At 37.1% G+C, this 15795-nt stretch overlaps 1 protein-coding gene across 2 annotated transcripts in view; it reads right to left on the bottom strand.

Annotated features, from left to right (window-relative positions):
• The window catches only part of ANO6 (anoctamin 6), a 218840-nt gene that overhangs the window by 86637 nt on the left and 116408 nt on the right, over positions 1 to 15795 (bottom strand). For both annotated transcript variants that reach the window (XM_081249034.1, XM_081249035.1), the window contains one exon: positions 12039 to 12167. In XM_081249034.1, the coding sequence (XP_081105160.1) occupies positions 12039 to 12167 (129 nt within the window). The remainder of the gene's footprint in view (positions 1 to 12038; positions 12168 to 15795) is intronic.

The raw sequence follows: 15795 nt of genomic DNA on the forward strand, positions 1-15795 counted from the left end.
CAGTCCTGGCTGCTCTTCAGTTACTGTTGCCGCCCCTAGAGATGCTTGTCTTTTAATCTCGATATCCTTGGCACTTAGAACGGGCCTAACGTAGAATAAACAGGCAATAAATGTCTGGTGAAAGAATGAATAAGTTGAGTGGACGGTGGGTGGATGGTTGCCTGTTATGTGGGGATTGACTGAGGAATACAAATCACTGCAGTGCAGCAACTGGGCTCCTCTTCCCTGAGGGGCCCCCCACCCCCAAGTGCTCCATGAACTTTTACTTACGGGCATTACAGGACATGGCAGAGAAGGACAGACACAGTTTAATTCTGGAATGTGCTAGCACCAGGTACCTCTGGGGCATCCAGAACAGGAAGAGGCTTCCTGACCCCTAGGAGTCTGAATGATGAGATGACAAAAGGGGGCCAGTTCAGAGAACCTGGAAGGAAGCGGCCCCATGAGAGGTCAGTTCTGTCATCACACATACCAAACACAAACTACTCCTGTCTCGGTTGTATCAGCTGCATCAACCATGACCGTGACAAGCCACATAGTGCGAGTTAGACATAGTTCCTCCTCTGTGGGATTTCTAGTTGAGGTCATGACTTCTTATCACCTTCATAGGACTCTATCATCTCGATTTTAGTCTACCAATTGCCCCTTAGCTCTTGTAGTATTGGTCTTCCTTTTACTCCTGGGCATAATGGTTAAGATTCCGAGCGAAAATTCAAATCCTGGTTCTGCCATTTGCTAGCTCTGTGATGTTGGGCAAATAAACTCTGCGAGTATCAGTGGCTTCATCTCAAAGGTGGTAAAGGAATAGCTTCATCTCGAAGTGTTTTTTCTTTTTAAGGATTAAATGTGATCATGGGTATAAAGTCCTCAGCATGAGGCTTGACACACAAGCTCTGTAGACATGTCAGCCAAATTACCTTCTTTCTCTGCTTTCAAATATGCTCAACCTCCTTTATTCCTTAAAAAAAAAAAAAATCCTCTCTACCTTGTAAGCCTTAGAGGCTCACCTCTTTTATTTAATATCAAACATCAGAACAAAAATAAGCAACCCCAATCACTTGGCTTCCACAATGTGCACCCAGTGACATCTTAATCCCTCTAATGGGATACCAATGACACCATTTTACCAGAACTCCAGGAAATGGATCTTAAATATGAGTCATTTAGCCCTCCCTCTTCTTGACTCTTTATACCACTACATTGTCCTGGTCCTCAGACTACTTTCTTTGATATCTGATGGATGTATATCATTTTCATTCTCTGAAGAAAGAATTAATATTGTTAAAATGGTCATACTACTCAAAGCAATCTACGGACTTAAGGCAATCCCTATCAAAATACCCATGACATTTTTCACAGAACTAGAACAAATAATCCTGAAATTTATATGGAACCACAAAAGACCCAGAATTGCCAAAGCAATCCTGAGAAAAAAGAATGAAGCTGGAGGTATAACCCTTCCAGACTTCACACTATGCTACAAAGCTACAGTAATCAACACAACAAGGTATTGGCTCAGAAACAGACACATAGATCAAGGGAACAGAATAGAGAGCCCAGAAATAAACCCATGCACTTATGGTCAATTAATCGATGACAAAGAAGGCAAGAATATACAATGGAGAAGACAGTGTCTTCAACAACTGGTGCTGGGAAAGCTGGACAGCTACATGTAAAACAATGAAATTATAACATCCCCTCATACCATATACAAAAATAAACTCAAAATGGTTTAAAGACCTAAATATAAGATATGACACCATAACACTCCTATAAGTGAATATAGGCAAAACATTCTTGGACATAAATCACAGCAATATCTTCTTAGATCAGTCTCCCAAGGCAAAAGAAATGAAAGCAAAAATAAACAAATGGGACCTAATCAAACTTAAAGCTTTTGTACAGCAAAGGACACATCAATGAAAGGAGAAGTCAACCTATGGAATGGGAGGAAATATTTGCAAACAATGAGATAAACAAGGGACTAATATCCAAAATATATAAACAGTTCATACAACTCAATAGCAAAAAAAGAAAAAAACAAACAACCTGATTTAAAAATGGACAGAAGACCTGAACAGACATTTTTGCAAAGAAGACATACAGATGGCTAACAGGCACGTGAAAAGATGCTCAACATCACTAATTATTAGAGAAATGCACACCAAAACCACCATGAGATATTATCTCACACCTGTCAGAATGGCTATCATTAAAAAGTCAACAAATAACAAATGCTGGCAAGGATGTGGAGAAAAGGAAACCCTTGTACACTGCTGGTAGAAATGTAAATTGGTACAGCCACTAGGGAAGCCAATATGGAGTTTCCTCAAAAAACTAAAAATACAACTGCTATATTATCCAGCAATTCCACTCCTGGGTATAGACTGGGAAAAAACAAAAACTCTGAAAAGATACATGCACCCTAATGTTCATAGCAGCACTGTTTATAATAGCCAAGACATGGAAGCAACCCAACAACTGGCTTAAAGAAGATGTGATACATACACAGATGCATGCACACACACACGATGGAATATTACTCAACCATAAAAGGAATGAAGTACTGCCATTTGCAGCAACATGGATGGACCTAAAGATTATTAGGCTTAGTGAAATAAGACACACAGAGAAAGACAAATACTATATGATAGCATTTATATGTGGAATCTAAAATATAATACAAATGAATGTATATACAAAACAGAAACAGATTATTTTATTTCTAATTGTTGGATATTTAGGTTGTTTCTAATTTTTCACAATTATGAAGGTGTGTGTAATTTTAATTTCTTTAATATGTACTGCTATACTGCCATAGAGAAAAGTTGTACTAATTTATCCTTAGTTCTTATTTGGTTCTTTACAAAGAACTCCTGTGAAATTTACCTGATATCTCTCGATAATTGGTAGAACTTGGAGTTGGTTTATAATGCCCTCTATTTTACCACTAACTATAAATACTTAAATAGCTGAATCAAGGATAGAACATTTTTATTTGCTTAAACATGTTAATATATCACCTTGGTGTTACTTTGATAAGACAGTTCTTGTTATTTCCCTTTGGCATGGCAATTCACAAAAAACTAGTGGAATATTTTAAAAATTGATCAAAAATTTTTTCTTGGTTTGTCAGGTAGCTAAAGTAAATTAGCATATGTGCTATTTGTCAAACAGGCACATATCAGGAGAAGACTGCTTACTTAAGAAAAGTTTGCTTAAATTTATTTAATATGAAATCATCAGCTTTACTGCTCTGTAGAATTTACACTTGGATAAGTCACAGTGTTTTTTTCTTTTTTTTTAAATAGATCTTTATTGGAGTATAATTGCTTCATAATACTGTGTTAGTTTCTGTTGTACAACAAACTGAATCAGCCATATGCATACATATATCCCCATATCCCCTCCCTCTTGAGCCTCCCTACCATCCTCCCTATCCCACCCCCTAGGTCATCACAAAGCACAGAGCTGATCTCCCTGTGCTATGCTGCTGCTTCGCACTAGCTGTTTTACATTCGGTAGTGTATATATGTCAGTGCTACTCTCCCACTTTGTCCCAGCTTCCCCTCCCCCCCCATGTCCCCAAGTCCGTTCTCTACGTCTACATCTTTATTTCTGCCCTGCCATTAGGTTCATCAGTACCATTTTTCTTTTTAGATTCCATATATATGCGTTAGCATACGGTATTTATTTTCTCTTTCTAACTTACTTCACTCTGTATGACAGACTCTAGGTCCATCCACCTCACTACAAATAACTCAATTTCGTTTCTTTTTATGGCTGAGTAATAGTCCATTGTATATATGTGACACATCTTCTTTACCCATTCATCTGTCAATGGACACTTAGGTTGCTTTCATGTCCTGGCTATTGTAAACAGTGCTGCAATGAAAATTGTGGTACATGTCTCTTTTTGAATTATGTTTTTCTCAGGGTATATGCCCAGTAGTGGGATTGCTGGGTCATATGGTAGTTCAATTTTTAGTTTTTTAAGGAACCTCCATACTGTTCTCCATAGTGGTTGTATCAATTTACATTCTCACCAACAGTGCAGGAGGGTTCCTTTTTCACCACACCCTTTCCAGCATTTATTGTTTCTAGATTTTTTGATAATGGCCATTCTGACTGGTGTGAGGTGATACCTCATTGTGGTTTTGATTTGCATTTTTCTAACAATTAGTGATGCTGAAGCTTTTCATGTGCCTCTTGGCCATCTGTATGTCTTCTTTGGTGAAATGTCTATTTAAGGTTTTCCACCCATTTTTTAATTGAATTGTTTGGTTTTCTGATATTGAGCTCCATGAGCTGTTTGTATATTTTGGAGACTAATCCTTTGTCCATTGTTTCATCTGCAAATATTTTCTCCCATTCTGAGGATTGTCTTTTTATGGTTTCCTTTGCTGTGCAAAAGCTTTGAAGTTTAATTAGGTCCCATTTGTTTATTTTTGTTTTTATTTCCATTAATCTAGGAGATGGGTCAAAAAAGATCTTGCTGTGGTTTATGTCAAAAAGTGTAACAGTGTTCTTGACATTTAAAAAAAATTAGGGTAGAGCTGTCTTCCATGTTAAAAATGAAAGAAAATTAATATTGCATATTGCCTGACATAGCCATTGCTCAATAAATGTTTGTTGAATAAATGAATATCTGAGGCCACACAATTTTTAGCTAAAAATTATCTATGTGCCTTATTGGAACCCTTACATGTAAGAACCTAAACCTATGTTTATAGCCTATGATATGTGTTTGGCAGCACAAAATGACTAAACCAGACTCACTGGCTCTGAGAAAAGCCCAGCCATATACTAGATGGTGCTGTAAGTTCCTCTATCTCTAGGGGAGCAAATTCACTGGGACTGTAACCTGGATTTTTTTTTTTTTTAACCTACTTCTAGCAAATCCAAAGTGACTGTAATCATTGAGGACTTATGGACATCACAAAAAGATGCATATGATTCTACTACTGTCAGTGGAGAATGGTACTGGGGGTTTTAAGTAGAGAAGGACAAGAGCACTTATCCCACCCCAGAAACTGGAATTTTATTCATACCTCTTTTGGGATGTTAATAAAGCTGTCAGAGAAATAAAGAATAAAGCAATCAAAATCACAAAGGACAGACTGGCATAATTAAGGCAGCTTTCTGTCCCCTAAGCACCTGAGATTACACATCTCATTTGGCTTAGTAGAGTCATTGTTGGGAAGGACTTGCTTTTGAATTATACAGTAATAATACTGATTTTAAACACCAATTTTTATCATTTGCTTTATGTCACCTAGCTTTTATGCATAAAAAGCAGGGGTTGCAATGTCTAAGAAGTAAGATTACTAATACACTGTGATGATAATAAATCAGCATAAACCAGTAGGGATTAATGAAATATATGAATAGATTAATTTCAAATATTCTTCCAGCTTTGTTAGGAAAAATACTGATGGTGCCATCACTGTATTTTTGAACCTGCCAATCTTTGTTACGCCTATGAAGATGGATGAGAAATAAGCCAAAGGTACTTAATCTGTGCAAAAAAACTACTCTTATTACTCAGAGTGCTTCTTATTACTTATATATCATGTGCGCAAGAAGGTTTGGTAAGCAGGAATAAATTATTTAATCGGGACTTAATTTAAATTCACGTGTTGGTGATAAAACATTGAATGTTAGTGGACGGACCTGATGAGGGATTTACTCAAGTAGGTGACGTATGTTTGCGAGGGACAGAAAACAGACGAGCATCCTAAATGGTAAGCATAGAAAGGAAGTGAATATTTACCTGAAGCTTATTTCCAACTCTTCTTTTTAAATTAACATTTTTGGTGTCATTACAAAAATAAACAAATGGTAACTTAGAAAACGGACATTTTCTGAGAAGGAAAAAAATCATCTGTTATCAATCCACTAAGGTAACTACTGTAAACACTTCAGGGCAAAGTTTTCCAAACTAACCTACCTGTTTATATGAACAACCTGGAGTGCTTGCTTAAAATGGAGATTCTAAGTCCCCTCTCCTGGAGATTCTGGCTCAGTACCCACAGGACGGGGCCTGGGGCCTGGATAAATTAGTTTTAACAGGCAAAGCAGATGACTCTTATCATCAGACAAGTTTATACTATTTTTTTAGGACACATCTTTTCTGTGCATATAAGCAGCTTTCTTTTATGATTATTTATCCCCTTCAAGCCTGAGAATTTGGTATAGTTGATTTTTCCCAACCCTTCACCCTTTTACAGACGACCCTTTAAAAAAGTGAGACACAGGTGGCTGTTGGGACCAGGGCAAATGACAGCTTCATTCAAAACTGACTCAGAAGGACTAATCGGGAAAAGGATTTTCTCTTCTCCACATCTTTCTGGGATGAAATGGAATAATCAGATTTTACTTTTCAGGATTTCACTGTCTTGTTTGTCTGTCTTTAAGGATTGAGCCCAAGGACCCTTCCTATTTTGGAAATAAGAATCAAGATTCAGATTCACTGCTCTTGTGCTGAGTACTCAAAAATAAAACCGAATATGCTTATACCAGCAACACATCTTGTAGCTGTAATTTGAAACTGCTGATTCTAATTTAATTTATTCCTTTTAACCTACAATCTTAGTTTAAGCAAGTAGGGTGTAAAGGAAGGAGATAAAAATATAAAGAGCTCCCTGCTTTAGTCTAAAATTTTAAGGACTTAAAGCTAAACTTGATTTCATACCTGAAAACAAAAGACAGAACACCTACCAAAAGTTATCTGAGAAGGTGAGACCACCCAACACTGGTTGCCATCATCACTTAATCTAGCCTAATATTTTTCATGGATTATTTGTAGCAAATATGTCATTACCAAGAATTTTAAAATATCATTCTGATTCTTCATAATCCCCTTCTGCCATCCCTTTATTTTTTCAATGTGGAGAGTGTATGGCAACATTAAGTCGACTCAATCATGCCTCCCCCTTTAAGGGGCTCCATGGGACAAATTTCTTTCTGGGGGAGCTTTAGACCAGAAAGATTGTATTTCTTTTGAACAACCAGTTTTGTTTTTATTGTGTTGAAACTTTAAACCATGCTATTGACAACATCCTCTATTTTCTTTGGCTACTAGGAAACTCAGAGGCAAATTTGCAGATGAACTCTTAACTTCTGAATAGGACCTTATGGTTAATAATAAATCATTTTGTTTATTACTTTGACACATGGCTTCATTTTATTTTTCTGGCTTTTACATTTCTGTCACCTTGATTTCCTCATCTATATTTTTGGCATATTCTGTAAGTGACCTCAAATACTTTTTAATGAATTATAAATAAACTATGTTAATGTAGTATTAGCATAAGCAGGAAGCTAATGACTATAAAAATTATACATTGCATGTTAAAGCCAATAGTGAATGATGTTTGAGTTATCTATACTGTTAGTTATCATCTTATTAACCACAAATAATCATATACTTAATGCACATAAGACTTACTGATAAATAAAGCTATGTGATCACCTTGATACAAAAAAAAAGCATTTGATAAATTTTAAAACCCAATTATAAAAACTCACAGCAACCTAGGACTAGAAGGGAACTCCTTTAACTTTTTAAAAGAAAACTACCAAAAATTTATAGTAAATGTGATATTTAATGGTGAAAATTTAGAATCATTTGCATCAAAATCAGGAATACAGTGGTGACTACTATGTGTTACTGGTTTTATTCAAGAGGTCTTAGCCATATCACTTGGATAAGAAAAAGAATGAAGTATAAAGAAAGGTACAGCAAAACTGTCACTTGTAGACAATATGGTCTTCTTTTGAGAAAACTTAAAACAAGCATTAGAAACTATTAGAACTAAAAAGTTTATCAAGGTAACTAGATACAACTTATAAAAAACCAAGACTTTTAACACACACAATAATCAATCACAAACTGCAATTTAAAATATGTCTGACAACAGCAACAAAAATTTAATATAATAGCTAATAAAATGTATAAGATCCTCATAGATATTATTATAAAACTTTACTAAAGTATGTAAAACCTCAATAAATGGAGTGACATACTGTGTTCAACAAATTAGAACTTTTTGATGAAATTTTAACCATTTGCAAAGAGATCTCATTTAGCTTCTGGGTAGAGTTCCAGCCTCATGATAAGTCATCTAAAACAATGGATAACAGCTTTCAAAGCTCAAAGGGGGCTTCCCTGGTGGCACAGTGGTTAAGAATCCCCCTGCTACGGCAGGGTACAGGGGTTCAAGCCCTGGTCCGGGAAGATCCCACATGCCGCAGAGCAACTAGGCCCGTGCACCACAACTACTGAGCCTGTACTCTACAGCTCACCAGCCACACTGAAGCCCACACGCCTAGAGCCCGTGCTCTGCAACAAGAGAAGCCACTGCAATGAGAAGCCTGTGTACCACAGCGAAGAGCAGCCCCCGCTCGCTGCAACTAGAGAAAGCCCGCACGCAGCAAGGAAGACCCAATGCAGCCAAAAATAATAAATAAATTAAAAAAAAAAAAAAGCTCAAAGGATCTGTAACCAATTAGTCAGTTGTCTCATATAATTTGAAAGTTTGGATATAATTTAATTAAACACTCATTTTTTGGAAAATTTCTTATTCTGTAGTCTCCACTGGCCAGATTCACTAAAGAATTCTTAAGGTCAGATATACAATACAAACTTATACTTCCATATATAAACTTTTCACCACCTTCAAGGAAATAAACTTTCCATCAACTTTTAGGAATGGATTCTGCTGATAAAAAAGTAAATATCGATAAATAATAACACATTCAGGATTTCTTATACTGTTATTGTGCTATCTAGACCTTTCTACCCTCTTTACCATCATCTGCATTATACCATTACTTGGTCATAAACACATCTGTTTGAAGGGAGGCCAAGTGTCAGACAAAATGAAATTCAGAATTGATCAGTTCTGCCACTGGTTAGCAGTCTTGGATAAAGGAAATGGAAGAGAGCGTGACTAACAAAACTGAGCAGGAAGAGTTCGAGAAATACATGGGAATTTGTTTTATTTAAAACATTTTTGCTCTTCACAACATAGAGCAAACCTATTTATATATATTTAATCATGTGCTGTGCCAGGCATTGCTGGCTGCCTATTCAACAGCCATTCTCCCTTCTTCTTTTTTTTTTTTTTTCTCCCTTCTTCATTACTAAGAAAAGCCTGATGGTTTGTCAGATACTGGGTGATCAGGTGATTCAAGAGAGGAAAGACTAGTCTTGATTAATCTATGTTAATGATGGTAATTCCATTCATCTTGCCAGTAGTTGGTTTAGGAATAGACCTGTGATAGACAGTCAACAGTAAAAGGAAGAGGGGAGCTTTCTTCCCCCTTCAAAAGGACCATAGGAAAGGGCATTCCCTCTTTCTGCCTCTGGATGTCTGGAAATGCAGCAAACATCATGTAACAAAGTGAAGACAGTTTAAGAACAGCCAACATTTGAGGATGGCAGGGTGGAAGGGTGAAATGAACCTCAATTCCTGATGTCCTCATTAAGCCAATAAATTAACTAACTCAGAAATGCTCCTATGTCCGGGCTATTTCTTAAATGAGAGAATTATTATTTCCTTTTAGCGTTTAAGCCATTTTGAGTTTGGTTTTCCTGTTACTTGCAGTAAAAAAAAAAACAAAAAAAAAAACATTCAAACTGATTCTGTGCCACGGACAGCAGTACTAGCTAAGCGAACACTTATTATTGGAACAACTTATGATCATCCTCATGTGTAATCTAAACGTAAATGGTTTATGCTTTTTAAAGGGAGGTTTGAAGTTCTGAGGTATTTTCACTAATATAAGGGACAAAGTTGCATGATATTTGGAGGTTTGGTGTAGAAAAATAATTTCTATTTTGCTCATGTGCAGATGCAGCCTTTTGCTCTTCTATGTTTTGGATACTCATAGCCCTATCAGTTCTACCTTTCTCCACCTCTAAGCAAGAACTTAACAATACTTTTTAGATCAGCCCCTGGCAAAGTCAACCTTGGTGTTGTTTTAGGAAATCAATATGATTTAGACATACTTTTTTATTCCCTCTCAAAGAAAGAAGAGTTTTAAAATTGCCTTTCCTTGGCGTTATGTTAAATCCTGAATATGTCCTGACAGGGAGTATGATGGAACGCACAAATGATTTTTCAATTAATAAAAATGTGATTCCAAAGCTGAGCTTCAAATTCTAAATTAAGTAATATGTATAAACAGAGACTCAAAACACTTCAAAGCACAGCTTATAAAAGCCAACATCATGGTGTATCAAGCCATGAGTTCAGGAATTGCCAAAATTAATGATGATTTTTTTCTCTTGATTTATGAGAGTTACTCCAGGACCTACGTTTCTGTGTAAAGCAAATGCAGACCTTATTAATAATGTAAGAGGCTCTAGGACTCCTTTACCATGGCAGAGAAGCTCTTGTCTAAAACCAGAACTGTTTCCTCTATACTTTAATGGATTACGTTTGTTTAACTTACTTTATATAGTGCTCAATTCTGTTCCATTGGCATATGGATGCCTAATTAATATTTGATGATGGTGACCGTGACTGAACAGAAGATATCTTAGTGCCCACAGGAAAATGATAAAATACTGTAAGCTAGTTTCCTCTAGTGATAAAATTATATAAAAACAGGAGAGTGATGCCTTTTCATACCAGTGCATTTAAGAAAACCCCAAATAAAAGGTAAGGTATAAGAATTAACATCTATTTAATTTAATTGTTTTATTTAATCCTAACCATAATCCTCTGGACTAGGTACTGGGATTCCCATTTTCCTAAATCTAAGGTGTCATTGGTTGTATAGTGAGCCAATATTTTATCTACCAATAAGAAAAAATGCAGCCAATGAAATTATGATACACCTTTTTTAAGATGTACCTTGATTTCAGAGATGTCAAAATGTAAAAATAACAGGCATCTCAAAAATAATAAAAAAATACGATTCTGATAAGAAAATTCATCCAAGTCACACAGCCAGTTGGTGGCTGTGGCAAAGACAAGCTGCTGTCCACCAAAAACTCATGTTCCCCGTCCACAGCATGGAGTTCCTACTGAGAAATGGCTCTCCGGCCAGAAACTATGCTTTCCACCTTCCAGAATTCTGACCAACAGAATGTGAACACAACTGATAGAGTCAGTTCCAGTCCAAAGAGGTAAAGAAGCACGAGTACTTTCTTCATTCTCTCTCTCATTCCATCTACCATTTATTGATGCTCAGGATGATCTTAGAAACTACCTGTTGAAAATGGCAAAGCCTCTGTGTCAGCCTGGGTTCCTGAATGACTGCAAGGAACAAAGCCCTGCCTGTACCCCCAAACCATTGTGCCAGATAGGGATGCCACATTTGTTTGACACGAGCAATAAGTAAACTTTTATCAGGCCACTGTAATCCGAGGCTAGTGTTACCTCAACTGGAATTATTTCATATAATACAGTGGCAGAATTAGAATTTGAATGTCAGGTTCCAAGAGCACAGGTTCGAGATTCAAGACAAGAGTTTGAACCATAGCTCCACCAGTTCTTACACTAGAGTCCATGAACTTGGGCAGTCATTTAACCTATGGATCAAGTTTGTCATCCAGAATGGTATGAAAATAAGAGGCACCTCATAGACTGTTCTCAGGATTAAATGAGAAAATGCATGCAAAATGCATGGATCATCCATGTGTTAGCACTCTCTGAATGCTGGTTGTTATTACACTTGCTGTCATTGTTAATCATTAGCTTCCTTTCATACCTAGTTGCAAATTGCCAAGTGTGCTTTTAATGTAAATCTCTTCTACAGATAGAAAGTGCCATTCCTCTGAAGAAAGTCCGCCTTCGGCTTAAGAGCCTGAGGAAGTTTCTGTTCCAAACTTTAAGAAGTTAAAAAAAATTTTTTTTCTGTTACCATGCCTTGAGGGAACGATGAACAGAGAAAATATGAAGGTATGTTTGTTGTATGATATTTCAAACACCAGTTTCACTTTATTGCTTACATAAAAATAGCACTTTATTTTTTCATTTCACAATATTATAAGGAATAAAAAGAAAATAGGATAAAAAACTTACCCTTTGTTTTTCGTTTGAACCCTTTTTATTGGTCTCTTTTCTACTTTCATCTTCATACACTAGAACAAAGTCAATTCTTCGCTGACCATCATTAAAAAAGAGGGAGTCAGGTTTTCCATTAAATTCTTCCTGTGTGGATAGAAAAATAAATTTTAATATAGTTTTTTGAAAAGTGCCAATTTATAAGTGTTTATTTCCTAGCTTTAATAGATATATCAGTATGTTTACAGAGAAAGAGAAATAAATCCATAACTAGTTACTTGACCAAGAGGGCATGGTCACATGATCTTTGCAAGCATAGTCTGTTCTTGGTGAAAGAAGTCCTTGAATTGAGCAGGTTAGCATTATTCTACAAATGTATGGGAAAATATCAGCATTATGAATGTAACACAGTTATCCCAGAATTATTCCCACCTGGATGAGCAAAAGAAGTATCAAGTTTGGAAATGAACACAGTAACCAGAGATGACTATCTGAAGGACCAAAGTTCATTTAACAAGAGAAAAAAAATCTAAGACAAAGCACTGTTTATGAAAATCTCATCCTACCTTTGCCATATTTTCTAACCTTTTCATCAATTTTCATGACTTCTCTCTGAATCTCATCACTTTATAGAAAGTATCATTTTATAACCTTAAACAAATGCCAGAAAATGCTTTGATACACACAAAAGATACACTGGTCATTGGTATTTGTCCCCAAATCCACACAAGATACCCCCTCACTCCAAGCAAAAAACAAGCAAACAAACAAAAATCCTAGCAACAAGAACAAATAAATGAGCCTTTAATTTAGAGCTTAAAAGCCTTATGGTGTAAAAACAAAGTCATAACGGCAGAACACAGACCTAATACAGTTTAAAACGATCTCTATTACCTTATGGATTTGGATAGAATTGTTTTAATTTGCTCTAAGGAAAGGCTTGAGTTTGTGTTTCTCAAACAGCTGGTCAGACTGCTTATGTGAATGTTGTTTAAGAATCAGAATATTTTTTTAACTGACAAGTAATACTTTTCAATTTTTCATTTTTTTTCCATTAAAAGTCATGGGGAGGTTGCATTTTGCAGGCATTTGGTGGAACCCCTTAATAATTAAATGTGATTAATTCTTCTCTTCATTCAGCATCAGTTAGTACTACACACATCACCTTATTTTACCGCCACCAGTTTCCCATTTTCTTCACACTTTGGAGAAGATGTATTTTTTTTTGCTAAACATATACAAACTGATACTTGTCCCTCCTTTCCTCTTTTCTACCACAGAGCAGCTAAACAGTGTGACTTGTCCTGAGACCTTCCCCAGCCAGGACGCTGAGGGGCCAGAAAAACAGACACATCAGTGTCCCAGACTGAGGCTACCACCTAATTCTCTTATTTCCAATTTCAGCTCTTTAAAACCAGTAAACTGGGCTTCCCTGGTGGCGCAGTGGTTGAGAATCTGCCTGCCAATGCAGGGGACACGGGTTCATGCCCCAGTCCGGGAAGATCCCACATGCCGTGGAGCAACTAGCCCCGTGAGCCACAATTACTGAGCCTGCACATCTGGAGCCTGTGCTCCGCAACGAGAGGCCGCGATAGTGAGAGGCCCGCGCACCGCGATGAGGACTGGCCCCCACTTGCCGCAACTAGAGAAAGCCCTCACACAAAAACAAAGAGCCAACACAGCCATAAATAAAAATAAATAAAATTAAAAAAAAAAACAGTAAACTTTAAGAGTATTTAAAGCTATATAAGACACAGAAAACAGGCTTATGGTTACCAGAGGGGAAAGGGTGGGGGCGATAAATTTGGACTTTGGGAGTAACATATACACACTACTATGTATAAAATAGATAACCAACAAGGACCTACTGTATAGCACAGGGAACTCTACTCAGTATTTTATAACAACCTATAAAGGAAAAGAATCTGAGAAAGAACATATATATAGATATATCACTGAATCACTGTGCTGTACATCTGAAAATAACACATCACGGTAAGTCAACTATATTTCAATTAAAAATAATTAATTATGTTGAGTAAAGTTCCCTCTATGCCTATTTTCTGCAGGGTTTTTTATCATAAATGGGTGTTGAATTTTGTCGAAAGCTTTCTCTGCATCTACTGAGATGATCATATGGTTTTTCTCCTTCAGTTTGTTAATATGCTTTATCACACTGATTGACTTGCGTATATTGAAGAATCCTTGCATTCCTGGAATAAACCCCACTTGATCATGGTGTATGATCCTTTTAATGTGCTGTTGGATTTTGTTTGCTAGTATTTTGTTGAGGATTTTTTCATCTATGTTCATTAGTGATATTGGCCTGTAGTTTTCTTTCTTTGTGACATCCTTGTCTGGTTTTGGTATTAGGGTGATGGTGGCCTCGTGGAATGAGTTTGGGAGTGTTCCTCCCTCTGCTATATTTTGGAAAAGTTTGAGAAGGATAGGTGTTAGCTCTTCTCTAAATGTTTGATAGAATTCGCCTGTGAGTTCATTGCAGCTCTATTTACAATAGCCCGGAGATGGAAACAACCTAAGTGTCCATCATCGGATGAATGGATAAAGAAGATGTGGCACATATATACAATGGAATATTACTCAGCCATAAAAAGAAACGAAATTGAGCTATTTGTAATGAGGTGGATGGACCTAGAGTCTGTCATACAGAGTGAAGTAAGTCAGAAAGAGAAAGACAAATACCGTATGCTAACACATATATATGGAATTTAAGGGAAAAAAATGTCATGAAGAACCTAGGGGTAAGACAGGAATAAAGACACAGACCTACTAGAGAATGGACTTGAGGATATGGGGAGGGGGAAGGGTAAGCTGTGACAAAGCGAGAGAGAGGCATGGACATATATACACTACCAAACGTAAAATAGATAGCTAGTGGGAAGCAGCCGCATAGCACAGGGAGATCAGCTCGGTGCTTTGTGACCGCCTGGAGGGGTGGGACAGGGAGGGTGGGAGGGAGGGAGATGCAAGAGGGAAGAGATATGGGAACATATGTATATGTATAACTGATTCACTTTGTTATAAAGCAGAAACTAACACACCATTGTAAAGCAAATATACTCCAATAAAGATGTAAAAAAATAATAATAATTAATTAATTTTAAAATACATTTTTTTAAAAAGCTATACAAAAATGCTAAGGCCTGTCGTTTTCATTTCAGCCATGGAGTTCTTGAGGCCCCTCTCTTCAATTTCTCTTCCTTTCAGTGAAGGTGTTACTATTGGTGACAACCTGGGCAGTTGCTAGAGGAAAACCGTATGTAGAGGAAAAAACTATGAGGCTGAGGGGAAGTGGAGTAAGGTGGAATATAGTCACGAAAACCTGGTCATTGTTCCAGACGTCTGAAATGTGTACAAAGCAGCTTGCTCTCTGGAGCCCACATTCTGCTGCCTTTCTTTGGTGGCGTCCGACAGGAGCTCACTGAAGTCACGTTCTGAAGAATGAGGCCTGGAATGAGAACCACATCTGCACATACATCCAGACATTCCTCCCCACACAGTCCTTGCTCAGCCACACGAGTTGGCAGCAAGCTCCCAGATAATCTGGTCTGTATGCATGTGTCTCCTGTATGATAGAAGGCCATGGCCCTTTGTTGGAGGAAAACGCCACTGGCTTGGCAAGAGCTGTTTGTATGAAATAACTAGGTCAGACTCTCCTATGGTATTATTAGAATGCAGTGCCGGGGGAAAGAGTGCCAACTTCGTACGGCTGTGAAATCCACGTTTCCCATCTCTTGGCAGAAAACATTCCACT

Source organism: Mesoplodon bidens, assembly GCF_964165515.1.
Source record: "Mesoplodon bidens genome assembly, chromosome: 11".
In the NCBI taxonomy this organism is placed as follows: domain Eukaryota; kingdom Metazoa; phylum Chordata; class Mammalia; order Artiodactyla; family Ziphiidae; genus Mesoplodon; species Mesoplodon bidens.